Raw genomic sequence first — 25,942 nt, forward strand, 5'->3', positions numbered from 1 at the left:
AACTTAAGGGGAGTATCTCGCTCAGCTGCTGCTTGAGGCACTGATAAACACCTCTTACTTTGGAGTTAATACAGTTTCACAAATTTTCTGTGTTAAGTGGCTTCTAATGTACCGTAATCAACCTCTTTGAACTAGGAACTGTTCAGACTCTGAAGCTGACAGGGTTGAAAATCAAGAAGGATAAGACTGTACCCTGAAACATACTTTTTATTTTTAGGTCACTAATGCTTCATCATTTAGTACTGCTTCAAATGTTCTCAAAGCAAAAAGAGACACAGATCTCACTTCCGAGAGTGATGGCGAGAGTGGAAAAGAAAATAACAGAAAGGTGGCTAAAAGAAGCAAGTTCCCTAACTATCGAAAAGCAACCTTTTCTACTAAATGTCGTTCTCAGAGGGAGAAAATCTTAAACAGGTATCTTCAGTTCAGTACCCCTTTCCCCGTCCAATTCATATTGATTGTTCCTGAGCTTCTTTTTTTATGTCATCTAAACAGTATGGTGCCCACATGGCAGCCAGCCCTAAGCATATTGACTTTCATAAGTAAAGTTATTTGCTTGAAATTTTTGTTAAAATTGGGATCTAAGTGTAGAGTTAAGTGGCCGTCTGTCACTTTTCTGATGACTCTCGAGATAAGCAAGCTAGAATTTAAGTGTTAAAAGTAAAATAGTAGATAATTACGTTAATATGCTTGTTATGATAATTGAACTGAAGTCTGCTGCTCCTAATTAAAGGAGCAACAGACCTCTCAGTACAATTATCTGTATTCTATAATTATAATATAATTAGAATCTGTATTCACTAAGCATTTAAAAGGAATTTCATAAATTAAATCATGCAGCTGGTAAAATATCTTGTTCTCAGTTGCTGAGGCCAGGGACATCTCATGGGTTATCCTCTCTCAGGAGCTCCAGGCAGGACAGAAAGTAAATAGTTAAAAAACTAAGCCACATCCACTAGAGCCTGAGGGGGATCACCCCACTCCAGTTCTTTCTGTCCTCAGCAAGCTCCAAGGCAGTGTTTTTCTAGCTCTCTCTATTTGCTGCTGCTATTACTTCTCTAGTTGACTTCCTAACTACAGTATTCCGTTCTCCAAATCCGTTTTTCTGTCCCTGATTATTATTACTTGCTATTACCAAGAAAATGAAAGAAAGAAAAACACCCTTCTTTCGTCCGTTTCTCTCCCCCACCCAAGTTCTTTCCCCCTCATCTTCTCTTTCCTCTCCGTTGCTTGGAGCCAAGCAGAGAGGTACAGAGCAATTTCTCCAACAAGGGGAAGAGATTGAATGTTTTCAGCCTGGGAGGCTTCAGGGCCATTTCTAGGCCCCATTGTCACAGGCTGCTGCAAGCTCTGCATAGCAAGGCCGCTTTTCCGACCTCCCAAAAACCACCCGAAAAATTTGCGAGTAGTGAGGTGATGGTCCGTAATCGGCCGTCTTTCATCTACTGGCCACGGAGTCCCCCCTGGAAGGGCTTAATTTTCCCACGTCAGTGACAGCCGCTCTCGAGCCGCCCATCCCAATTGTCGAAGGGGCGGCATCGAGTCTCCAGCCCTCGGGCCGTGAGACTCGCACTACCGCAGTCCAGCGCACCACGCTGCTGCAGGCAGCTTCAAGTGGCTGTGAAGAGCGCTTTCAGAGGCTCCCTATTGCCAACGCCCCACCAACCTCTGAAGAGATTAGGTGGATTGGCGAGCTGGCTAGCAACCTGACCGGCAGGGCAGCAAGGTCATCACAGTCATCTTCTGTTCCTAAGATGGCGACGGTTGCGAAGAATTCCTCCATTTTACCTAAAGGAGCAGGTAATGTAAAAGTGAGACCGTCTCTAAAACTGATGTCCAGAATTATTAATACAATTGGACTGAAATCAGAGGCTGGGCAGAGTTCTGACTCTTCCGCCAAAGGGGACTTGGTCTTTCAAGAGCACACTCCAAGGACATGCTGATGCCCATGCCAGAGTTGTTTATGGATGTAGTCAAACAGGAATGGTTGGCACCAGCTTCCAACCGCAAGGCCATGTCCATGGCTAACAAATTTTATTCTTTTCAGCAAACCACTACATATATGTTGAGGACACCAGATGTGGATGCCCAGATTTTGCAATTGGTGTCGGGTTCCCTGGTACCTCGAGAGGGTGAGGTTTCTCTAAAAGACATAGCTGACAAGAAGGCCGAGCTGTCATTTAATCGTGTCATGAGAACGCGTCCCTGGTGATCCGCGCAACAGCAGCAGCATCCATGGCAGCCCGCGCCTCCTTATTATGGGTGGTCAGTCTTCTGAGTGATCCTCCAGGGGACCCAGTTAAGATGAGAGAGCAACTATTAAAGATCCAGAAAGCGCAGGCCTTTATGGCCAATGCCACTTTTGATACGATTAGATTCTCAGCGCAAGTGGCGGCTTCGTCAGTTGTTGGCAGACGCCACTTGTGGCTCAAAACTGAACAGTTGATTCTACCTCTAGGCTTAATCTCGCCACCGTCCCTTACAACGGCAAGAAGCTTTTTTCCCCCCTGCCCTACAAGACATTCTTGTAGAGTCGTCTGATAAGCGAAAGATGCCTTCAACCAATAAAAAGACTGATAAACAGCCTTCCAAAAGGCCCTTCCAATACAATCGGCCCTTTCATAGCTTCCGGCCCTTCCAGGGCCAGGACAGAGATACAAAATTCCAGAGGGGATCTTGGAATCGTCAGAGAGCACCCTTTAGAGGATTCGGTACCTACAAACAGCAAGTTGCTCAGTCAAAGCAGCAAAAGCCACAACTATGACTTGAAGCATGTCAGGCTTGGAGGGTGTTTGTCTCACCTCGCCCCAGCCTGGGAAGATTCAGCCTCAGACAACTGGGTTCTGCAGCTGATCTATCACAGCTACAGGATAGAGTTTCACTCCTCTCCCCCCTGCCGCTTTATCCCCACTCCAAGGTCAAAAGCATTCGCTGATGGTCCAGGTGATCCAACACCTCCTGGACATCGGGGCAGTGGAGCCAGTGCCTCTGGCACAGGAGGGAGAGGGAGTTTACTCTATGCTGTTTACCATCCCAAAAAGAGACGGCCCAAGGAGAGAGCTGTTTTAGACTTAAAATTTTTGAACAGATGGGTCCGCAGAACTCATTTCCAGATGGAAACTCTAAGAGCAGTTTCAGAGGCACTCTCTCATCTGGATGTGCTGGCGTCCATAGATTTGAGAGGCCTACCTGCATCTTCCTATACACTTGGAAAGCAGGCAGTACCTTTGGTTTAAATATGCTGGAAGGCATTTTCAATACAGCAGCCCCTCACATCTTCACACAGTTGTTGGCACCGCTGGTGGCGCAACTCCGTCAGAAAGGGATTCATCTGTTTGCATAAATAGACATTTTGTTGCTGCAAGCGAGAACTCTCCCAGAGGCAGAACGGGACTTTGCCCTTACTATCACAACACTCAAGAACCATGGTTTCATCATAAATGGAGAAAAGAGTCAGTTGACGCCATGCCACAGGCAGCACCATTTGAGGGTAATCATAGTTACCTTAGTGGACTGCCTCTTGCCTCCACCGGACAGGTTACAGACTATCCAGACAGAAGTTCACCTGGTCCTAGTGAGTCCAAGAGTTCCTCTGGCTTCCTTGTCAAGACAGCTGAGCTTGATAGTGGCCGCTCCGGACTTGGTTCCGTGGGCTTGACTTCATCTGCATGACCTCCAATGGCTTCTCCTACCCCACCAGAAGGCAATCGCAAGGAAGCGTAGACTGCTTCTGAAGTTGTCACCAGACCTATGTCGTTCTCTCCACTGGTGGATCGACTCTAACAACTTGAATCGGGGAAAGACCTTCTTGGACCCACGGAAGTTCATCATAACAACAGACGCAAGCGACAGGGGCTGGGGAGCCCCCTGCCTCAACCAGTTGGCGCAGGGGCTATGGAACAAGGATGAGTGTTCTCACAGCATAAATTGGAGGGAACTCCACGCAATTTGCCTAGCGCTACTAGCATTCTAAGAGATCATCCGAGGCACCGACGTATTAGCAAAGACCAACAATACAATGGCAAAGGTGTATGTAAACAAGCAAGGGGGAACCAGGTCCAGGTCACTTCACCAGGAGGCCGTCCTTCTGCTGTCCTGGGCAGAGAGTGACCTTCCTTCCCTGATGGCACACCACATCAAGGGAGAGCTGAACTTGGTTGCAGACTGGTTAAGCTGGGCTGACATCCAACCGGGGGAGTGGGCTCTAAATCCATCAGTTTTCACCCAGATAACAGAGAAGATGAGCATGCTCGGGGTAGACCATTCCTAAGAATGCGCAGTTATCAGCGTTTATGACTAGATTTCCATGCAGGGAGGCGATGGCAGTGGATGCCCTATCCAGTCCATGGCAAGACGCTCTCCTTTATGCATATCCCCCAACACCTCTGTTGGCCAGAGCCCTGCAATGGGTGTGTCTTCTTCGAGCAAGAGTACTCTTAGTGGCACCATTCTGGCCCAAGAGACTCAGGTTTCCAGAGCTCCTCCATCTGGCGGTGAAGCCACCTTGGGAGTTGCCTCAGGACCCGGACCTGCTCCATCAGGGTCCAGTTTTTACACCCGGATCCATATTGGTTTCGGCTCACCATTTGGAAACTGAGCGGCGAGTCTTGAGCCAACATGGCTACTCGGAGGGAGTTCTCAGTACTATGCTGGCATCGCGAAATCCATCCACAGAGAGAATTTATCAATATACATGGCGAGCACTCCTTTGCTGGATGTCACGCAACTCTGTTCTGAATGGCACAGCTAAGTTATGTCATCTCCTGCTCTTCTTACAAGAAGGGTTAGAGAAGGGACTATGTCTGAATACCCTGAAACGGCCGTCGTTGTCGTTGGTGGAGTTGCTCTCAGCAGAAAAGGACAAGATATCTCAGTCACATCCTCACCTGCATAGGTTCTTATGAGGCGCCTCGCTGATGTCACCTCCAACAATGCACAGGTTCCCATCTTGGGAACTACATACTGTCCTCAAGGCATTGCAAGCTCCCCCATTTGAACCTTTGGCAGCTATTCCAATCTTATCGTTTAAATTGGCCTTTTTGGTGGCCATCACTTCTGCAAGGCTCATCTCGGAGCTGCAGGCGCTGTCTGTAAAACAAGTCATATTGTATATTTCAGAAAGAGGCCGTCAGGCTCACTCCGGACCCCTTCATGAGGCCAAAGGTGGCGTCCCCCTTCCACCTATCGCAAGATGTGTTCCTACCTTCATTCTGCCCCAAACCCATCCATCCTATGGAGCGGAAATGGCATAAGTTGGACGTTAGGCGATGTCTTAAGGTCTATATTAGATGCTCAGCCTCATTCAGATTGTCAGACGCTATGTTTGTATCATTCAACCCGCGTTCCATGGGTCCCTGTATCATCAACCACTATTGCAACATGGATTATAGCGTGTATATCGATGGCCTACGAGGTTCAGAAGCTGAGCCTGCCAACGCATCTCTCTGCACATTCTACTAGAGCAGCAGCAACGTCGGTAGTGTTTTCCACTAATAAACCGGTTGAAGAGATCTGCAAGGCGGCCACCTGGGACGCTATGTTTGTATCATTCAACCCGCGTTCCATGGGTCCTTGTATCATCAACCACTATTGCAACGTGGATTATAGCATGTATATCGATGGCCTACGAGGTTCAGAAGCTGAGCCTGCCAACACATCTCTCTGCACATTCTACTAGAGCAGCAGCAACATCGGTAGTGTTTTCCACTAATGAACCGGTTGAAGAGATCTGCAAGGTGGCCATCTGGGCGTCACCCTCCACTTTCACCAAACATTACAAGATCGATGATTTATCGTCTGCCCGGGCGACCTTTGGCAGACGGGTCTTTCAACAAGTTCTTCCTCGCTAGTAGACCAGAGTACTCCCACCTGAGTTGGACACTGTGGTATGTCCCATGAGATGTCCCTGGCCTCAGCAACCGAGAACAGAGCATTGGTTTCACTTACCGTGAAGGCTTCTTCTGGTTGCTGGGGCCAGGGACATCTCGGCCCACCCATTTGCAGTTTTGCGCTCTGGTCTACTTCTGTTGAAACGGTGGAGACTGACATTTAGTTCTACAGCTGGTTGCTACACTCTGTTATTCTGGAATGTTTAAACCTATTTATTCTGACCATGAGATGTCCCTGGCCCCAGCAACCACAAGAAGCCTTCACTGTAAGTGAAACCAATGCTCCGTTCTGCAAGATATTGATCTGATGTGAAGTATTTGACTATGTCAATTTGTGTGTCATTTTAGGGGAGAAGAGTTGAGTTCCATAAAGTCAAAAAATCTAGGAACTCCATTTAAAGAGGAAGAATGTTCAAGTTCAGCTATGGAAGTACCAAGATATGAAAAAATGGGGAAATCACCCAAGACATTAATGGATAAACAGAAAGGTCAAATGAAAAAAACAAGCAGCCTCGATTCTATTACTCAAGAAGAGTCCACCTATAGGGTGTGTGTTTGCTTTATTTATTTATAGTGCTTGCTTTTCAAATAGAAGGTAAACAAGAGGCAAAGCTGTAGACTTTTTCTCCTTGTGGAATGTTCTTGCTGGATTCTTGATTCAGTTGGTGGAAAGCAATTCCAGGCTCTAGCATCTCAGTTCTTAAACTCTTACTCTGGAGTAGCAGCTTGCAATGGTGAAGCAATAGTTATAAACCTGTCACCATATCTTGGGAGTGGGATGGAAGGATACAGAAGGGGTATTTGCCGTGCCCCTCCCCTCCCACCATCACACACATTTCCTCTTAACACCAAATCAAACAAGCAAGCAATACTTGTACCTTCACCTTGAAGTGTCAGAATATGGTATTTCCCTTTCCAGGCACTAATTCAAGAACTGGATCAGGAGAAAGAGAGGAGATGGAAAGCTGAACAAGCTGAAAAGAAACTGAGAGATAATATCAAAGAGCTACAGAGCCAAGCAAAAGAAGAAAAGGATATTCAGAGTATGGCTGTGTATACTACAGACAGGTATGGAACAAACTTGTTAAACTTACTTTTTGAAAAAAGCTCTTGAGTTCAGCAGGAGTTACAGCTACAATATCTGTATAGCAATATTGAGGCTTTAAAAAGTCACATGATGGGGGTCAGGGGGAAAGAGATGGTGTATATAGGGGAGATAGTCTCTAGAATGAATAAACCCTGGAATTAAGTATTTAGAATCCTGTTTCCTGAACTTTGAGTGTTCTCATTGCCTTCTGACAAGGTTTTTATTCTTAAACACTTTGATTCTATTAATTTGTTAATACGGTTTGTTGCTAGGAATGGGAAAATGATAAATGATTTAATAGTTTAATCATGCCATCTTCTAACAATAGATCAATTCAGACATCCTGCCAAATCAAAGTTAAGGAAGCTTGCTTTGACAAACTATAATTAAGGGCTTTCAAAGGTTGCTGTAGCATGGAAATGTGAGTGAACTTAAGAAGCCAAGTGCTGTGGGAGGATTAACGCCAAAAACAAGCCCACAGGTACAAACCATGGTTTGCCTGTGTGTATGTTCTGGAAACCCAAACCATGGTTTAGGTTCTAAACTGGCATGATGGTTAGATCATAGCATGATGTCTAGGTTGAGCAATAGAGCATCCAAAATTACTGTATAAAGTTTTTTGTTTTGAATTTCTTCATACATAGAACTAGGATACCCCAAAGTCTCTCTTTAATTAAGAGCTAAAGATTTTGAATGCTCTGTCTCCATATATTGCTTTTCAGGCTAAAAGAGTTGGTATTGAGAGAGCGAAATGCAAAGACAAAACTTCAGGTTGATATGCAGCAACTGAAAGAGGAAGCTGAAAGACTTGTCAAAGAACTAAATCGGTCAAAACTTAAAGAGGAGGATCAACAAAAGACACTACAGACTTTAGAAGAAACTTTGTCCAAGATGGAGAGACAAAGGGTACAGCAGCAATCTTCTGAGGTACAATTTTTGGTTCTTATTGAAGTTTATTGGTTTTCCAATATGTGTCAAAGAGAAATCCCATTCACATGACCATTTTGGGGTGGCTTGGAGAGCTCCTACCCCATTGGCAGCACACGACTGCAACATCTGTTTGGGTCAGTGAGCCCAGGAAATGCACAATTAAGCGAGGTGCGGCGTCCATTGTTAAAATTGGGAGCTGCAAGCCCTACCTGTTCATGGGAAGTCCTCTGAGGCTTTCCATGCCTTCCCAGCATGCTTTGTGCTGTCATCAGCCTGGAAAGCTTCATGACATCATTGGCCACTGCGCTCTAACTGATCACAAGAAGCACAAGTTGGACCCAACCCTATTGAAGCTGCTCTAGTTTCAAGATCATAGAGGGTGCTACAGGGGCTGCATATCCATGGATGGCAGCCCCTGTAGCCACAGCAATCTATTGTTTCCATGTGAAGGAGGGCCTCCTGGGTCTCGGTGGCTGGGTAGAAGAGGCAAGTGGGTTCACATGACCAGAGAATCAATGTAGGAGAGCTTTCGTTCCCTCCTACCTTGGTGGAACAGAGTAGGAAAGCTGGGTTACCCTGCTTTAAGCATCCTGGCCAAGAGGGGTTTTTGTGAGTTCACAATCAGGCAAGCCAGGATAGCCTGCCTCCTACCCTGATTTTGATTATTGTATTAACCAGGCCAGAATGTTGATAGATTCATTTCATCATGCAGAGGTGATAAAAGCTGCACTTGACAGGTAAAGTAGCCCTGTTCTTTCTTGCATCTGGTTAACCTATTTGCAAATATAATTTTCTGGAGCTGTGAGTGTCTGTGTTGGCACTAGAACTAAGCAACTAAAATAGTTCCTTCTTTGCATCTCCTGCAGAGAGGAACATTAGCATAGACTGCCTGGATATGTATTTATAGTGCGGGTGTTTCTTGTAATCTTGGCAGCTCAACAAAGTGGTGCCATGATCACTGCTATGTTCTTGTGCAATCCAATTCCTACTATGATTCCTTGCAAAACTGTAAAGATGCGCAGTTGTTCCAGTGTAGGCGGGATTTGACTGAATTATTATTTAGGTTGAACATGGCTACATCAAATCAAAACAATGAAATACAGTCATCCCTTGCCAACCACAGGTTTCCCAATCGTGGTTTTAAGTCTTAGTGACTGGGAAATTGTGGCAAGTCTTGCCAGTCGTGACCCGAGTATCCGTGGTTTGGTGAGAGTTTATAGATATATAGCGGGGAGGTTTGCTATTTACAGAGGCTGGGGAGACTTTTTTTCTATTTTAAACTGTATTTTTCTGTCTTTTCACATCCGCAATTACCCTAACCCATTGGTTTTAATGCCTCGCCGACCGCGAGGTTTTCCTGGAACAGAACTCTCACATTTGGCAAGGGATGACTGTGCATGATTTGTGGGCGAAATGTAATATTCTACCACAAGGAATAAAGGGTATTTATATAAGAATTAAATATTACACTGGAACTGTAATTTAGTACAGAAGGGTTGCGGGGGGGTTTCCGTTCCCCACTTTAACTGCTGATATAAAAACCACAAACATTGAGTCATTGGAGCTATGGGATGCGGTGGGGTGGGGGGGAGGTTAGCTTCCTGGTCATTGGGAAAATAACCCAAAATCAGCTAAATGTGGGGGTGGAGGGTAAGAGACCTGCCTACCATGCTTTGCTGGTCCTGTTGAGTTGTGCCCCCGAATGGCCAAAAATCAGCCCCAAATGGTGGTGTTTTTTTAAAAAAAAAAATTTAACAGAGCCATTTTGAGGCTCCCAAACACAAAATGGTGGCTAGAAATGAACTCCGAATCATCCCCAACCCGCTAATACGTGGAATTACCCCCTTATTTTCTGATCCCTGCCTCGCGCATATAACGAGGTCGGGTGTTAATTACCCAGCCACAGACATGCAAATCCACATTTGTAGAGTCCCTGGATATCGAGGTTCTACTGTAATTCACTAAAATCAAAATCATAAATGTCCCTTCAGTTATAATAGCACTTCATACACCAGTATGATTAACATTAAACAGTTTCTATAGTCTGTCTGATAAATCATGACAAACGAGCATCTCAAGCAAGGATTTTTTATTCTTGCAATACCAACTATTATTTTAATGGCTGTGATTGTGTTTCCTATATCTGGATTTCTCACAGATGAAACAACTTCGAGCTGCAGAACTTAAAGCTTCAGCAGCTGAGAGAGAAGTGCAGTTACTTCAGATATCTCTTCGGCAACAAAAAGAGAAGGTGGAACAAGTCCATGAGATGCTTGTGTTGAGGGAGCAGGAGCACAGGTATGTGTTTCCTGGCAATTCAGGAGATGAATATCTAGTTGTGCCTCTTGAAAATGCTACTATGAGTGAGCAAAAATAGGTAACATACCCATTTTACTGAACCACCTTCTTGTTGAAAGATTTGCATGTTTTTAAAGATGCATTTATTTGGCTCAGTATAACAGAGCAGAGTTGGTCTCTCCACCTGCAGCTAGTTGTGTCAGTAGTCTAGGCACAACGTGTTTTATAAACAGGTAGCTGACAACGAAGCACTGGTGCTATGGGAGAAGCACTGTTGTAGCACCAGTGCTTCTGAGGAGTTCCAGACTAATGCTGCACTAGTGTGTGTGGGTGCAAATTTTGATGACCGTCTCTTTGCCCAGAAGCCCTCTGTCCCACCTGAAAATATGTGGGTGGCTGTGTGGCCCTTGGGAATATAGCGAGGCAAGTCTCATGATCAGTGAGACTTGCCAGGTTAGGTGGAGAGAGCGGACTTAGCCCACTCTCCCCGCAGACGAGCAAGCCTGCAGCCCTGGGTGGCCAGATTGGCTGCCCACACGACTGCTGGCTCCGTCGTGGAGTCGGCGGGGGCTGCAGGAATCGGGGACCATGTGGCCCCTGGAAGTTCCAGGATGCCCTGCGCAAGTTCGTGGGGCATCCTGGAGAGACCCCCAAGCCCGGGAGGCTGTTTGCATATATGGTGGCTGCTTGCAGCCTCCCGGTCGGGGATCTACTCGTGTGTTGCTGCACTCCACAGTGACACACGAGCAGAACACCAAGGTTAACGGAGTGCTCGCTCAGTTAACCTCGGCTAAGCAGAGGAGTCGTTTGGGTGGTTTGCTGCCGGGAGCCGCGCAGTTCCCTTGGCAGTGCGCGGTCGGCAAAAAGCGGGCTAGGCTCCCTTAGCCCACTTCTTGGCGATCGTGAGAATCACCTCATTGTTAGGTAGCACAGAACACTTCATGGGGAAAGGGAGGTTATCGAAATTTGCCGCCACCACTGAGCTAGCAGTGGAGCCAAGTTAATTGAACTTTTCAGAAGCACTGGAGCTTTGTTAGTCAAGATGCCAGCCATTGTTCTATATGTATCATAGGAGTGATATTGTCAAATAAAAAGATTGCTGCTTTTCTTCTTCTTCTTCTTTTTTTTAAATAACAAACATGTTTGGGAACATACATACATAGCTTATTTCAACTAGATTAATTGGCAGATATTCCTTAAAGACAGTGTGCAAGCTATTTAAGAGGATGCCTTCTTCATTATGAACCCCATCTCCTATTAAGATTTTCAGAGCAACGTGGTCTCAGGGTGCTGCCAACTCGTCCGGTGATAACTCAGAGGCGAGCCTTCTCTGTAGTTGCCCCAGAGCTGTGGAACGCACTTCTGCTGAGATTAGAGCTGCTCTATCCCTGTTGATTTTTAGAAAACTGAAGACAAGCTCCTTTTTTTTTAGCTATTCAGTGGTTTTTAGCTTTTAAAATTTGAACTTTTATATGTTTTAAATTGTTTTATAATTTCTGGGTTTGTTTTAATGTTGTAAACTGCCTAGAAACTTTGGTAGTAGGTGATATACAAATATGCTAGATACAATAATAAATAAATAATGCAAGTCTTCTTTTGGAAGAAGGTAGAAAAGAAATTGCCCCATTGATGAAGCAATGTCCAATTAGATTTGCATCTAAATTGATTTGCAATCTGGAGCGCTGTTTGTACCTCAACTCCACATGCAGGCAGCTTAGAAGCTCACAAGTGCTCTGCTTACAGTACTCTGCTTACATATGAGCAATTGTCACTTGGTGTGTGTTAATTTCTTACCCATGTGCTCACAATATCAGGAAGGAACTTGAAACTAGAGTTACCTTAAATGGTTTGGAATTCCAAGAAGCTGTGTCAAAAGAAGTGGCAAGAGAGCAACAGAGGCATGAACACCATATTAAAAACTTGCAGGAAAAAATGAATCTGTTAAACCACAATTATAAGGATCTAGAAGACGAATTTCGTATTGCATTAACTATAGAAGCCAAAAGATTTACAGAGGTAAGAGATGGAGAATATGTCGGGAGAGAAAACTTAGAGGGGGGTGAATGTGTGTTTGCATTTGCTGCTACTACAAAATATTTTTTTCTTTTAAGTCTCATTTGTGCTGTGGCAGCTGTTGCTAACTGTTGAGATTAAACATCCTTGCTACTTAACTTTGGAATGGATATTACACAACCATGTTCTTAAAATGCAATACTAATATTGAATGTTCAGTGACATACATTTTCGAATTATCTTCTTGCCATGCACCAGAATTATAAACATTGTAAATGTTCATTATGTAAATGTGTGGCTTGATGTATTTAAGTTTTTTGTGAACCGCTTTGAGAGGTTTGCCTGAAAAGTGGTATATAAATGCTAAATAAATAAAAAAAATAAAAAAATATATTACATTGCAGTTTTTTCCCAAAGATATGACCCAGTGGAGGTAACTTTAAAAAAAAAGAAATCATCTGTCTTTTTTTGTTTTGTTTTCTTGATCCAATAGGTTAAAGAGGCTTTTGACAACATTGCTGCTGAGTTGGCAGAACACAAACATCTTCTTGTTCAGTCTCAACAAAACGAGAAGCACTCAGCGACGCTAATTCAGGAGCTGACGTCCATGGTGAAGGAACAAAAAGCTAAGATCACGGAAGTAGTCAAATCAAAACAAGAAACAACATATAACTTGAAAGTATGCATGTTCGTTGAGGGGCCTTCTTGGCTGTCTTGTATTCATTTGCTTGTATACACTGAGCTCTTAAATGTAAACCTTTGGGCTATCCTAAGGGTGGAGGGGGTGTGAGCGAAGTACATAGGTACTTGCAAGTGCCTCCGGTGGTGGTGGCCGTGGTGGGGCAGTGGCAGCTCCCCCCCCAATCCCATTTGGGTGACCTCCTCACTTGCTTATAAACCTTATATGGTTTATGCCTTAGGGCTTAATACTTAAATTTAAGTATTAGGTTTAAGTACCTTAGGTTTATACTTAAGTAAAATGCTTTTATTCTGAACTCTTTTGTTCTGTATGATAGTCTAGGAACACTTCACGTCACTAGGTATGTGTGCACAGAGGTTCGTGCAAAGGTTCAGCACTCAGAGGCACTGCCAGAGTGGCAAGCAGCACCTGTAAAAGCGAGTACAGGTGCCGCTTCATGCTCCCCCACTCCCCGTGGCACCTTTGCATGAACCTCTTTCCTGTGTTGCCATAGTGTCAGTTAGTTTGCTTCATAAACTTTCAATGCCACTTTTATCAGTCTATATAGAATATAGTCAAAGACAATAAAAACACTACTTCACAAATGACGTGTATTGTGTGTGGCCCCTAGGGATGTGTGAGCCAGCTCTGTTTGAGCTGCGCTCGGCTCGATAGGTTTGGAGTCTACCTAGACTGGCCTTAGCCAGTCCAAGTCCGAACCAAACCATTCCTGGTTTGAACTGAGCCGGCTCAGTACTCTACTGGTAAAGGGGTATCTGGTGAGGATTCCCCATTAGCAGTAATGGGGGCTTTGCTAAGGGTAGAGGGGCTGTGAGGAAAGTACATAGGTACTTGCAAGTGCCTCCGGTGGTGGGGCGGCAGCTCCCCCCCCATTTTGGTGACTTCTGTGCATGCACAGAGGCCATTTGCATGACCATGCAATTTGTGTCATCACACAAATGGTCTCTGCGTATGCACGGAGGTCACCAAAATGGCCTCCACACGTGCAGAGGTCCAAACCGGGCTGAGAAAGCCCGGTCCTGCCTACTCTGGGGGAGGTTGGTGCGGGTGGGGAGTCCCAGCAGTACTTGTAAGTTCGTACCTACTTACTTCCCTCCCACCCCCTCTACCCTTAGGACAGCCCCCTTGCCCCTTTATTGATAAAGAGGAATCCTCACCAGATTCCCCTTTACCAGTAGAGCTCTGAGCTGGTTGAACCAGCTCGGTTTGAACTCAAACCAAGTCTGGTTCAACCGGGAACAAAACCGAAGCAGGCCAGGTCAGCTCGAGCCTTGCCCAGATTCGAGCCAAACTGGCAAAACTGGCTTTGTGCACATCCCTAATGACCACTACCTAAGCTATGCAGCTAACTGGCTGCCCTGAAACTTAATTTTACATTTTAAAAACACCTTTGCGTAAAAGCAACAAAGTTCTGGAAGAGGAAGACAGCTTAGCTCTTTTCAGACATTATGTTGTATCTGTGTTCAGCTGTCTGTATACACTTGTGGACTGTACCTACATTCATTGTAAAAAGTAACTTGGGTACAATCCTCTCAAGTGCGTGATAGAGATAGGAAGTGCACGGGTGTACCTGCATTCAGCATAACGTGTGATGGTTAGCTTCAGGCTGTCAATCATGGGCGTGCCTTACATCATGGTTATGGCACTTTCCTCTGCAGACATATGTTACCATTTCCATGAACAGCATGATGAGGGAGGTGAGTGGTGTGTTGGGGTGGGACTTCTGACCCACATTCAGCAGTGTTCTTTTGAACTCCTGAATGGGATTAGATTTTACATGTGTTGAACATAATGTGTTAATAGGGCTCTTCTGTCACGATACATTGGTTAGTCTTTCAGGTGCTATACCAGTCTCTATGATTACTGCAACAGACTACTGTTTGGGTGTGGCTGGTTGCTTTAAATCTGCAAACTTCTGGGTTTTTTTTCCCCCCTTGGGCAAATGTACCTCTATTCTTCCTGTTTCCTTTCTTGTTCCGGATTTTTCCTGTCATTTGTTTCCTGCACCACTCCTCTTCTTGTTCTTCTTGACTCCTCACCCTGCTTTCTTTGTCCAGTTGATTTTTTGGGTCCCTGTTCCATCCTTTGTTGGGATTCTGACTGCTTTACTCTGAAGGCTAGAGGAGCTCAGCCAACAGCAGTAAGCTCTTTTGCCCGCCACATTTCTCTGTTACACTAGGACAGCTCAGAGACTCATTACTAGCTTCAACAATACACATTTCTGTGCTACAGTACATATTCCGATTGGATTAACTTTTCAGAGTGCCAAGACTTATTAAATTTCTCTCTGTGCTTTGTAGAGTCAAATCCGATCACTTGAAAACATGGTGGAGGAAGATAAACAAAAGACAATACAACTTGAGCTTCTTAAACAGGAAAAGTCAAAATTTATTTCACAGATAACGGCCCAGGAGTCTGTAATTGATGGATTAAAAGCAGAAAGAAAAATATGGGGACAGGAGCTGGCACAACAGGGTAAATGTTTAGACTTTTTCTGTTTCGGGTCTGGTAGGACAACCGGAATGTATGCCTGGCAAAATGTTTTTGTAAGAGCACAAAATATTGTCCTGCTAAGGGGATGGTAGAATGAGCCATATTGGTAGCAAGCTTGCATTTATTTTAGGAGTAGGTCTCAGTGGATTGCCGCTTATATTTGCCATACAGTTAGTCACATCTCCCCTGTCCAGCCTCTCCTTATTGGGAAGAGGAGCTCTCGCAGAGCTGCTTCTCTTTCATTCTCAAGTGTCTAGATGTCTGTTCAGCAATACTCTTAAGAACACTGGCTGACATCCAAACTAATGAAGCACTTGCATAGCAAGCAGAGCTGCACAAGTACAAAAAATTGCACACTCACAAAATGGGGATTTTTGGAATTGCGCTCTTGTGGGGGAAAAATCTCTTTAAAGCACATTGTGCATGCCACCGGTTGCACAACTGTTCTGCAAGCATGCTTGCAGTAGTGCCATACTAGTCTGGAACACAAGCTCCAGACTTGGTGCATCTGGCGAATACAACGGCTTTGCACTAGTGCAACATCCTCCTGCAAGCACTTCATTAGGATGTCCGCCACTGGGCATTGTGCCATTCAACTTTTTTTTTTAATGACTTGGATAAGGGATTATAGGAGATGCTTTATCACAAGACATGGAGCCTTAAAAGCCAACCAAGTTCAAAATTGTCTAGACAGGCTCAAATATTGGGCCAGAACCAACAAGATGAAGTTCAGCAAAGACAAAAGTAAAATCTTGCATCTTAAGTAAGAAAAACTAAATGCACAAACCCGGCTTGGCAGCAGTATACGTGAAAAAGATCTAGATGTCTTAGTGGAGTGCAAGTTTAGCATGAGCCAGCAGTATGACCCAGCTGCTAAAAAAGCTAATGCAGTCTTCATTGCATTAATAGAGTCCTAGAAGTAGTAGTTCCATTCAGTGTTTCCTCCAAGGCATGTGTGTGTGCACACAAGGTTTTCAATGTCTGCTCAGTTAATTTTAGGTCCCGTTCAGGTTGAATCAAGAAGGCCCCACTCTGAATGCACGTGCACACACATAGCTTTGAGACCTCCACCCAGAACAAAACTCATTCTGTACCCGCATGGAAAAAGTTAGAGGGAGCACTGGTCCCACTCTGTTTTGCACTGGTCATACCTTGCTTGGAAAATTGTCTTGTCTGAGCACTATCTGTTATGAAGGACATTGATAAACTGGAATGGATTCAGAGGAGGACAGGAAAGATGGTGAGGGGTCTGGAAGCAAAGTACTTTGAGGAAGGGTTAAATGAGCCTAGAGAATGGGGGATGTGATTACCATCTTCCACTATTGGAAGGGTAGTCACATAGAAGAAACAGCAGACTTGTACTCTGTTTGCTCCTGAAGACAGAACTAGAACCAATGAATTGAAATTGAAAGGAAGCGAGTCTGGCTGTAGGAAGAAGTTCCTAATTTTAAAAGCTGTTGGACAGTGGAGCAATCTGCCTTGTAAAGTGCTGGGCTCTCGCTTGCTAGAGGATTTCCAGGCTAGATGACCAACTGTCAGTGATGCAGTAACAGATTCTTGTACAAGCAGGTGTTAGACTAGAAGACCTCCAAGGTTCCCCTCAATTCTAAATTCTATAATCTTGACTCTTAATTATTGACAGATACAAGACAGTCTTGTTGACAAGATGGGGCATGCTTTCCCCTCTCTTATCTCAGTAGTCTAATAATTCTCAACTATTTTCTATATAGAGATATATTCTAGAACGCATCCACTCCTTTCTCTTCTTCTCTTGCCTGCTGCAAAGTCATCAACTGCTGGTAGCTTGTGTTCTAGGCAGGGCCGAGCCAAGCCAGTCCCAGCGAGGCCAATAGAAGGGGCCCAGCTGTCTGTCCCTCTTCTGCTGTCAGTCTTGCGCTTGCTAGAATGCTTTTGAGAGAAGGAAGGGGAGGGATGAAATGTTGGTAGGCTTGCTTGCTTTACAATCTCTTGATCTGACGCACACCTGCAGTTCTGGAAGAACTCCAGTTAATTTTGGATATTGCTCCCAGGAGCTTCTCTTGCTCAAGATCGAGGAAAATTGGAAGCCAAAATAGAAGTTCTAACTAGTGAGGCTGAGGCTCTGAAAAAACAGAATGAACGGAGCAGTGATGCACTGAAGATCCAGTCAAAAATAGTGGAAGATCAAACTGAAACCATTCGAAAGTTAAAAGAAGTAAGAGCTCTCTGTTTTTATTTATTTATTTTACTAACACATCTTATACTGCCCAGAACTTGTGTCTGGGATAGGCGTGTGTCCGAACCGGTCCGGCGGCCATTCTATAGAATGGCCGAACTGCCGGACCAGTTCTGCCCTGGTTGGTCCGGGTCCGGGTGGGGGGGGTATTGCTTTAAGGGCGGGAGGGCTTGTTTACCCCTCCCGCGCCTCTTTGCCCCCGCCAGTGGCCGTAATCTACTGTAAAATTGGGGCGCTGGAAACCAGCCGCCGCCGCCGCTTCCGCCGCGCCCCCCCCGCGAGCAAATTAGAGATAAAAAAGGCTACTGCCTACAAGGAAAGGCTACTGCCGCCCTGCCGCCCCGCCACCCGCCACCCCCCCACGAGTGCTCACCAAGTTAGAAGAACTTAGAGAGGAGCTCGCGAACAGAGCTCCTCTCTTATCGAAGCCTCCGGCCCAACTGGGGCCTTGGGCGCGTGCGCACGCGCACTAGAGCTCTTTATCCTATAGAGCTTTTGCCGGAGGCCCGGTCTACCCGCCGGGAAGAAGCCGGGTAGACCGGGCCTCCGGCGATCGGAGGCCCGGTCTACCCGCCGGGAGGAAGCCAGGTAGACCGGGCCTCCGGCGATCGGAGGCCCGGTCTACCCGGCTTCCTCCCGGCAGGTAGACCGGGCCTCCGATCGCCGGAGGCCCGGTCTACCCGGCTTCTTCCCGGCGGGTAGACCGGGCCTCCGGCAAAAGTTCTATAGGATAAAGAGCTCTAGTGCGCGTGCGCACGCGCCCAAGGCCCCAGTTGGGCCGGAGGCTTCGATAAGAGAGGAGCTCTGTTCGCGAGCTCCTCTCTAAGTTCTTCTAACTTGGTGAGCACTCGTGGGGGGGTGGCGGGTGGGGGGGCGGCAGGGCGGCAGTAGCCTTTCCTTGTAGGCAGTAGCCTTTTTTATCTCTAATTTGCTCGCGGGGGGGGGGGGCGCGGCGGCAGCTGGGGCAGCTGGTTTCCAGCGCCCCAATTTTACAGTAGATTACGGCCACTGGCGGGGGCAAAGAGGCGCGGGAGGGGTAAACAAGCCCTCCCCACCCTAAAAGATAGGCTCCCCTTTGGTGCTGGTCCGGACTGCTCCGGACCATGCACATCACTAGTCTGGGAGGTTTACAATAAAACAATACAAATGACAACAAAAAAAGTTAAAACATTACAATTTAAAATTTTGAAACAATGTGTAAAACTAAACTAAACAGTATTTAATTAAAAGTTTGGGTGAACAGATGCATCTCTAAGGACTCTTTAAAAGCTGTCAGAAATGGGGAGGCTCTTATTTCAACAGGGAGTGCATTCCAAAGTTTTAGGGCAGCAGCAGAAAAGACCCGTCTCCGAGGAGCCACCAGACAAGCCGGTGTCAACTGCAGACAGACCTCTCCTGATGATCTTAATGGGCAGTGAGGTTCATAATGAAGAAGACATTCTCTTAAATAACCAGGGCCTAAGCCGTTTAGGGCTTTATGGGTTATAACCAGCACCTTGTATTCTGCCTGGAAACTTAGCGGCAGCCAGTGTAACTCTTTGAATATGGGAGTAATATGGTCTCTCCGAGATGACCCAGAGAACAACCTGGCTGCTGCATTCTGGACCAACTGCAGTTTCCGGACTAGGTACAAAGGCAGCGCCACATAGAGTGCATTGCAGTAGTCAAGTCTGGAGGAGACGAGCAGATGTACCATTGTAATGAGGTTGTTAATTTCAAGAAACTGTTGCAGCTGGCATATTAGTCGAAGCTGATAGAAGGCACTTCTCTCTTAAACTGTCCTGAACAATTGTTTGACGGAAGGTCATTGTAGTGATTTATTTTTGTATTATTATTATTGTTAAATTTATACCCCACCTTTCATTAAGAAAATCCCAAGGCAGCTCACAATAAAATTTAAAAACAAGATTATAAAAAGACACATTAAAATATTGAGCTAATATATATATATATATATATAAACAAATCTGATTTTAAAAACATTAAATTAAAACACTAGCATAAAAACAGTACAAAATACAAGAAGCAGCAGTGGAGACAATCATATAAAAGCCTGGGTAAAAAGCCATGACTTAACACGCTTTCTAAAAACTGTGATGGAGACTGAGGAGCAGATACCCACCGGGAGAGCATTCCAGAGTCTGGGGGCAGTAACAGAGAAGGCCCTGTCCCGAGTACACGACAACCTAGCTTCCCTCATTGTTGACACCCGGAGCAGAGCCCCCTCAGATGACCTCGTCAAGTGGGCAGCAACCCTTGGGAGCAGGCAGTCCCTCAGGTATCCCGGGCCCAAACCATTAAGGGCTTTAAAGGTCAAAACCAGCACCTTGAATTGGACCCGGAAATGAACTGGCAGCCAGTGATGTATGTGTGGCCCAGGAAATTATGGCATGATTACTGTGTGTGGGTCTACTTCCCGATGCTGTTTGCCCATGTTGGGAATCCAGTGATCACAAACAAGTGGCTGCAGGGAAAAGGGAGGATTGCTGAAAATTGCAACCATCACCCACGTGATGGGAAATCCTGGCATGATTTCCTGGCATGTCTGCCAGCGTTCCCTCTAACTGGGAATCCCAGATATTGTTGACTACAACTCCCAGAATCCCCAGATGCAATGGCTTTTGCTTGGGGATTATGGGAGCTGTAGTCAACAACATCTGGGAATCCCTGTTAGAGAGAACACTGATATCTGTGCAGGGTTAGTCTAGGAGTCAGCCAGTATCTTGAAGTAACCTGTTAGATCTGGCTCTCCTATTCTTGACATTCTAAAAAATAATGTAAAAATAAATATTGCATACCGTTGCTGCACCTCTTCTCCCACCTACATGCAGGGGCTTTACTGTGGAAGGAAGTTGAGATGTGTTAGGACAAGCGTATATAAAACACATATAAGTGTAAATAAGCATAAATCACAGTAAATTGGATCCATTCACATTGCTGCCTTCACCTTCCCCTCTTCTACCTTCTGCCCCCACTGCCTGCCTCACGCTAGCTCTGCCAGTGAGTGAAAGATGGGTTGTTTTCTCTCATGCACGAGCAAGAGAAGAAGCAACCTGTGCACCCTCCTGCCAGCAACAGCCAACGGAATGGTGATGTGCTAAGTTCTTATTCTGTTTCTGTGTTCTCTCGTGGCACATGCCTTTTTGTTCTGCAGCCATTGAATGAGCCTTATCATGGAGTTACAATGGCTATCTTTGCTTCTTGAACAATATGACCAGCAGAAACCTCATGGGCCAAATAAAGTGCTGCTGCAATTGAATATTTGTCTGTGTTCTCTTGGTACAAGCTATAATTAAGACCCAACTAATTCTAGTCAAAGAATCGTGAGATAAAATAAGTAACCTATTCCTATTTAGTAGCTTTATAGTCTTTGTTGGAATGGAAGCAATAAGAATTCTTAGCGGAAGTCTGTCTTCATTCATTCAAATTATATACTGATACTGATTATGATTGTCTTCAAGTTCTTACAGGAACGAGACGAACAATTAAGAAAGCATCGTGAAGAAAGTACTGAAATCCAGAAGAGGCTTGGGGTACAATTAGAGGAAAGAGATACACAGTTGGATGAACTAATGGAAAAGTTAGGACGGCAAAATGAGAGGAAAGAGGAACTAAAACAACAGTTGCAAGAAAAAGATGCAGAGCTTGAAGATATCAAGAAAACTTATAGGTGCTTAAAACTAGTAACCACTTATACACATGCTGGAAAGTTAAGGACCATCCCGAGATTGGATGTTAAGGCTTTTGAAGGGGCTGTAGTTCAGTGGTGGAGCATCTGCTTTGCATGCAGAAGGTCCCAGGTTCAATTCTTGACATCTCTGGGTAGAGCCAGGAAAGACTCCTGCCTGGGACTTTGGAAAAGCCACTGCCAGTCAGTGTCAACAGTACTGGGCTAGGTGGACCAATGGTCTAACTTGCTATAAGGCAGCTTCTCCTGTGTTCTTAACCTGGTTAATTCAAAGGTCTTTTTTCCCTTCCCCACTTCTAATGCTTGAAAAGTAGAACATGATCATCCCTACTGTATGTAGTAGCCATTTTGAATATGTCCATTTAATTTCAGTGTAATGAATAAGAAGTGGCAAGATAAAGGAGGGCTATTGAGCAAGCTGGAAGCGCAAGTTAAGCAAATGAAAGAAAACTTTGATACAAAGGAGAAGCAGCTGATTGAGGAGAGAGACAGAAGTCTTCAAGCTCAAAAGTGAAGTAAAATATATTGTGTTTTGCCTTTAAGAATGTGTATTCCTTTCAAGATAAAGAATCTGGGGCATACTGTATTCCATAGGGCAAGGTCTTACTGAATCAGGTGTGCTTTTGATGCTTTGGAGACAGGAATCTCTTTTACGGCTGCAGAGTAGCTGCAGTTTTGGAAGGTCTTCCAACTTGCAATATGAGGAGTGTTTTTTAAACTTGCATTTATGTATTGATGAAAATGCCAACCGTCTTTAAAATTGGCTAGCTATAAGCTAAATATATGAAACATAGTCAATGGGGACAATTGCTTCCTCATTTTAATTGGGTTGCAATTCTTTAGCACACTGTAAAGAACTCTAGAGAATGTCATTGGCTGGTATCCGGACTAGTTAGTCAGGACTACACACTGTTGAAATCAATAAGATGTTAGTTATGACTAGCTTGTCCCTTTAATTTCAGTTGGACTTAATCATGACTAATTAATCTGGATGCTGTCCATTGTCTGAATAGATATGCTTTAGTGTTTTTCTATAATGAGATATGATATGAGAATTTGATATACTGTATTTCTGCTGTTGTGTTTGGGAGATGAGGTGGGATTGGGGGTTTTATGGTCCAGCAGCATTTAGATCATATGCCAATCGCATAAACACATTTTAAAGGGAAAACAATCTTATACTATCTTTTCCCTCTACGGTTGTTACTGCTATCCTTTACTGTTGTAACGGATTCATGTTTTCCCTTTCTCACATTTCTCCTAACTTACATTGAGAGACGTATAACTGGCAATCTCTTCAAATGGTTTGTGTTTTTTTTAAAGCAAGGCAGAGAGTGCAGCCATAAGCCTTGCAAACAAAATGCTAGTAGAATATGACATACTAGCTGGGCTGGGTGCAGAGCATATGCGCCTCTAGTTCTCTCCACTCCTTCCCACCCGCCTGCTGCTGCTGCTGCCACTGTTTTCTTACTTGCTCGCCTGCTGCCATTTTCTTGCCCGCCCGCCGTCTTTCCTGCCTCGCCCACAAGCCTGTCTACCAGTGCCACCACTTTTATCTCCCTCTGCTGGCAGCTCAGATGCCAACTCTCGCGAGAGCTGCCACACATGGGATTAGTGATGGGTACACCTTGGATGGATGGATGGATGGATGGATGGAGGCTGTTCACACAGGAAGCCCTACCCAGGCTTGGGCAGCCCTACCAGGTAGGACTGCTTGTGTGAAGCACCAGGATCGAGGCCAATCCCGGCACTGCCTCTCCGGGTAGTCTGGGTTTTTTTTACTCTGGCAAGCTGCATTTTCCTTGCCTTCAGAACTTGAGAGCAGTGCGGATTGTGTGGGTGTACGAGCTGCACCTCCCACACATGGATCGGAATTGTCAGGGGGGAAGGTAAGCTCGATCTTGCCTTCTCTCCCCATCCACCAAAAATGGTTGTGAGAACGACCATATTGGTTATTACTGGGATGTTCTCCGTGAAGAATATTATTCTTGACTTTAGGCAAGGAGTTGTGCACTATATGCTTATCTCAGTTATAGTGATATAACATTGCTGGTGTTTGAGAGATGTAAGTGTTCATCTTGTGTTTAGGGCCTCGATGGAAAAACTTCGTTCTATGGATGATGCTTTCAGAAGACAACTTGAATCGACACTAGCAGCTCATCAAGCAGAATTGCTTCAGCTAGCAAATGAAAAGCAGCGACAAATTGTTGTAGCAAATGAAAAGGTGACAGATAATGCTAATAGCATCCAACTGTGCAGTTTCACTTGTTATATGTTAAGTAAATAATTCTGCTAGAGTTTTAGCTTGCTGCCGACTTTGTTGCTGACTTGAGCTTTGCTCATTACTTTCTTGGGCTGTCTGGGAAGAATGTTCAAAGGTTTTCAAAGTCCGGAATGTGGGCACCCACTTAGAGCACACAAGAGAGAATGAGAACATAAGCCAGTGTTTTGGAAAATGCACTAGCTACCATTCACTTCCACGCCCAATTCAAAGTGATGGCATTTACTTCCAAAGCCTTCTTTGGTCTGGTTTCTGTATTCTGTGGGGAGTGCTCCACATGGCCCTGAAGGTTAGCTGGGCATATCTTAGTGGCACACAGTGTAAAATCTGGAAAGGCTGATGGCGTAGGTTCTCAGTAATAGCCCCAAGATTGTGGGACTCACGTTCAGGAAAGGCCTGCCACTATTTCCTCATTAGGGAAGTGTATGAAGGTTTGAGTAAAACAGTTCTGTGGTGAACATGTTGATATTGGGTGTTTTTTTAATTGTTCCTGCCTTTCTTTGGGGATAATATAATAAGGAGGCTTTCAACAGAGATGGGATATTATTATTATATTATGTTTACATTTATATCCTGCTCTTCCTCCAAGCAGCCCAGAGCAGTGTACATGGATCTGGATAGTGATCCGTTGCATTCATAAAGAATGGGTTCTGCGCCTGCGCAGGGACCTCGCGGACCGATTGACTAGCTCCTCGCGACGCCACCAACCGCCCTGCACGTGATCGTGCCTTCGTCAAAACAGGCAGTTGGGGCGTGTCTTCCTCAGTTTCTTTTAGACCGCCATTGCGTCTAAACCTCGGAACGATTGCTCCTCGGATACTTGATTGATTTTCACGGTACGACTGGAACGGAATTGGATCATTGCTTGGTTTTGGATTTGGACTGTTTTTCGACTACGCGTTTGGATTTTCCCGCAAGTTAATTGATTTGGACATTATTCTTGGCCATAGCGCCCATTATTCTTGGGCGCTATGGCGTCTAAAGCGGCAGTTAAAACAACTTTCAAACGCTGTACTAACTGTAAAGCGAAATTGCCGACTACTGATACGCATGACGCCTGTCTACTTTGTCTGGGTGAGCAGCACAACCCGGGAAATTGCAAAATCTGTTGCTCTTTTTCGAAACAAACTTTGAAAAATCGAGCGCTGCGATTGAGAGCGGCACTTTATGAAGACGCTCTTCGACCCCCGACACCGAGGCCGGTATCGGGGCCTTCGACGTCGAAGTCGGTGTCGAGCGCTGTGGCATCGGATGCAGTTCCTCCTGTTGTGGACTCTGCCTCTTCGCAGTCTAAAGCCACAGTGGATCAGGAGTTTAAGACACCGGGTAGTGTGGAGAAGAAGAAGCGTTGCAAACATAAGAAAGCACGTTATTCCTCCACTGACGAGGATTGCACATCCTCGCCGCCGAGAAAGAGATCCAAGAAAACACGGATCCATAGTAAGACTCCTTCGCCTACAAGTTTGCAAGGTGATTTGGAGGAGTGGGATACTACTCTGAAGGTCACTCCGTCGCCCTGGGTGCTGCAGAGTTCCTCTTCATCAGAGGGCTCTCCTTCGACGTCGAGATCGGCGTCGAGGAGGACACATGCTTCGGTACCGCAGAAGGAGAAGACATTGATGGTGTCGAGAATGACCCAGTCGATGTCGACGGGACCGTCGGTATCGACAACGGTGTTCGACTCGATGCCGGCTGTACCGGACTTGCCGACCTCAGCGGCACAAGAAGCGATGATTGCGGCAACTGGACAGTGTACTTCGACACCGAGTGCATTCCAGACTGCGGTTCGACGTCGAGTTGCGACTGACTTAGCACCGGCCCCGACGCCGATTCATTCCCCGGCAACGCCAAGAGGCGGTTATCGACCGGAGGACTATTTGGACTTTGGTGAAACCGGGATGGAAGAGCAGCCTGCATTACCAAGGGCGAGGACTTCATTGCTGGCTTTATTGGACTCTAGTGAAGGCACACCGTCGGCCTCCACTTTTCATGGTTTTGCTGGGGATCAGCTGACGGCAACTGAGGTTCCTAGGACTCCGTCCGCTTCTCCGTTAAGAGCGCCTGTTCACCCTCAAGAGACTGCACAACTTATATCAGCAGCCACAAGTCCAATTAGGCAACTGATGACTCCTGTGATGGAGCAGCAGAATTTACCTCGGCCGGTGCCGGTTCTGGCACGTTCAACTGATGCATCTACAGCAACGTCATTGGATGTAAACCGCATTACCCATACTTGTGGTTTCCGGCACAACCCTGAAGTGATTTACCCACCAGATTATGCTGAGTATAAGATTTGGAAGGCTCAACAGTCCCTTGCACAGCAACGTACATTGGTTTCCAGGTTACCCC

At 45.5% G+C, this 25,942-nt stretch overlaps 2 protein-coding genes across 4 annotated transcripts in view; one reads left to right on the plus strand and one right to left on the minus strand.

Annotated features, from left to right (window-relative positions):
* SLC7A13 (solute carrier family 7 member 13) overlaps nt 1-20,459 on the minus strand; it is a 46,449-nt gene extending 25,990 nt beyond the window's left edge. For both annotated transcript variants that reach the window (XM_053244474.1, XM_053244473.1), the window contains exon 1: nt 20,423-20,459. The gene's annotated coding sequence lies outside the window, so the exon portion shown is untranslated. The remainder of the gene's footprint in view (nt 1-20,422) is intronic.
* Nucleotides 1-25,942, plus strand: part of LRRCC1 (leucine rich repeat and coiled-coil centrosomal protein 1) — a 39,252-nt gene that overhangs the window by 8,134 nt on the left and 5,176 nt on the right. The window contains exons 7-18 of one of the 2 annotated variants that reach the window (XM_053244471.1): nt 218-414; nt 6,237-6,435; nt 6,808-6,956; nt 7,698-7,902; nt 10,064-10,203; nt 12,018-12,219; nt 12,710-12,895; nt 15,217-15,391; nt 17,440-17,603; nt 21,086-21,294; nt 21,685-21,827; nt 23,401-23,533. In XM_053244471.1, the coding sequence (XP_053100446.1) occupies nt 218-414; nt 6,237-6,435; nt 6,808-6,956; nt 7,698-7,902; nt 10,064-10,203; nt 12,018-12,219; nt 12,710-12,895; nt 15,217-15,391; nt 17,440-17,603; nt 21,086-21,294; nt 21,685-21,826 (1,968 nt within the window). In that variant the 3' untranslated portion in view covers nt 21,827; nt 23,401-23,533. Of the gene's footprint in view, nt 1-217; nt 415-6,236; nt 6,436-6,807; nt 6,957-7,697; nt 7,903-10,063; nt 10,204-12,017; nt 12,220-12,709; nt 12,896-15,216; nt 15,392-17,439; nt 17,604-21,085; nt 21,295-21,684; nt 21,828-23,400; nt 23,537-25,942 lie in introns of those variants that run through there. The other variant, XM_053244470.1, reaches the window with a different exon arrangement.

The sequence above is a fragment of the Hemicordylus capensis genome, chromosome 4 (assembly GCF_027244095.1).
Source record: "Hemicordylus capensis ecotype Gifberg chromosome 4, rHemCap1.1.pri, whole genome shotgun sequence".
In the NCBI taxonomy this organism is placed as follows: Eukaryota; Metazoa; Chordata; class Lepidosauria; order Squamata; family Cordylidae; genus Hemicordylus; species Hemicordylus capensis.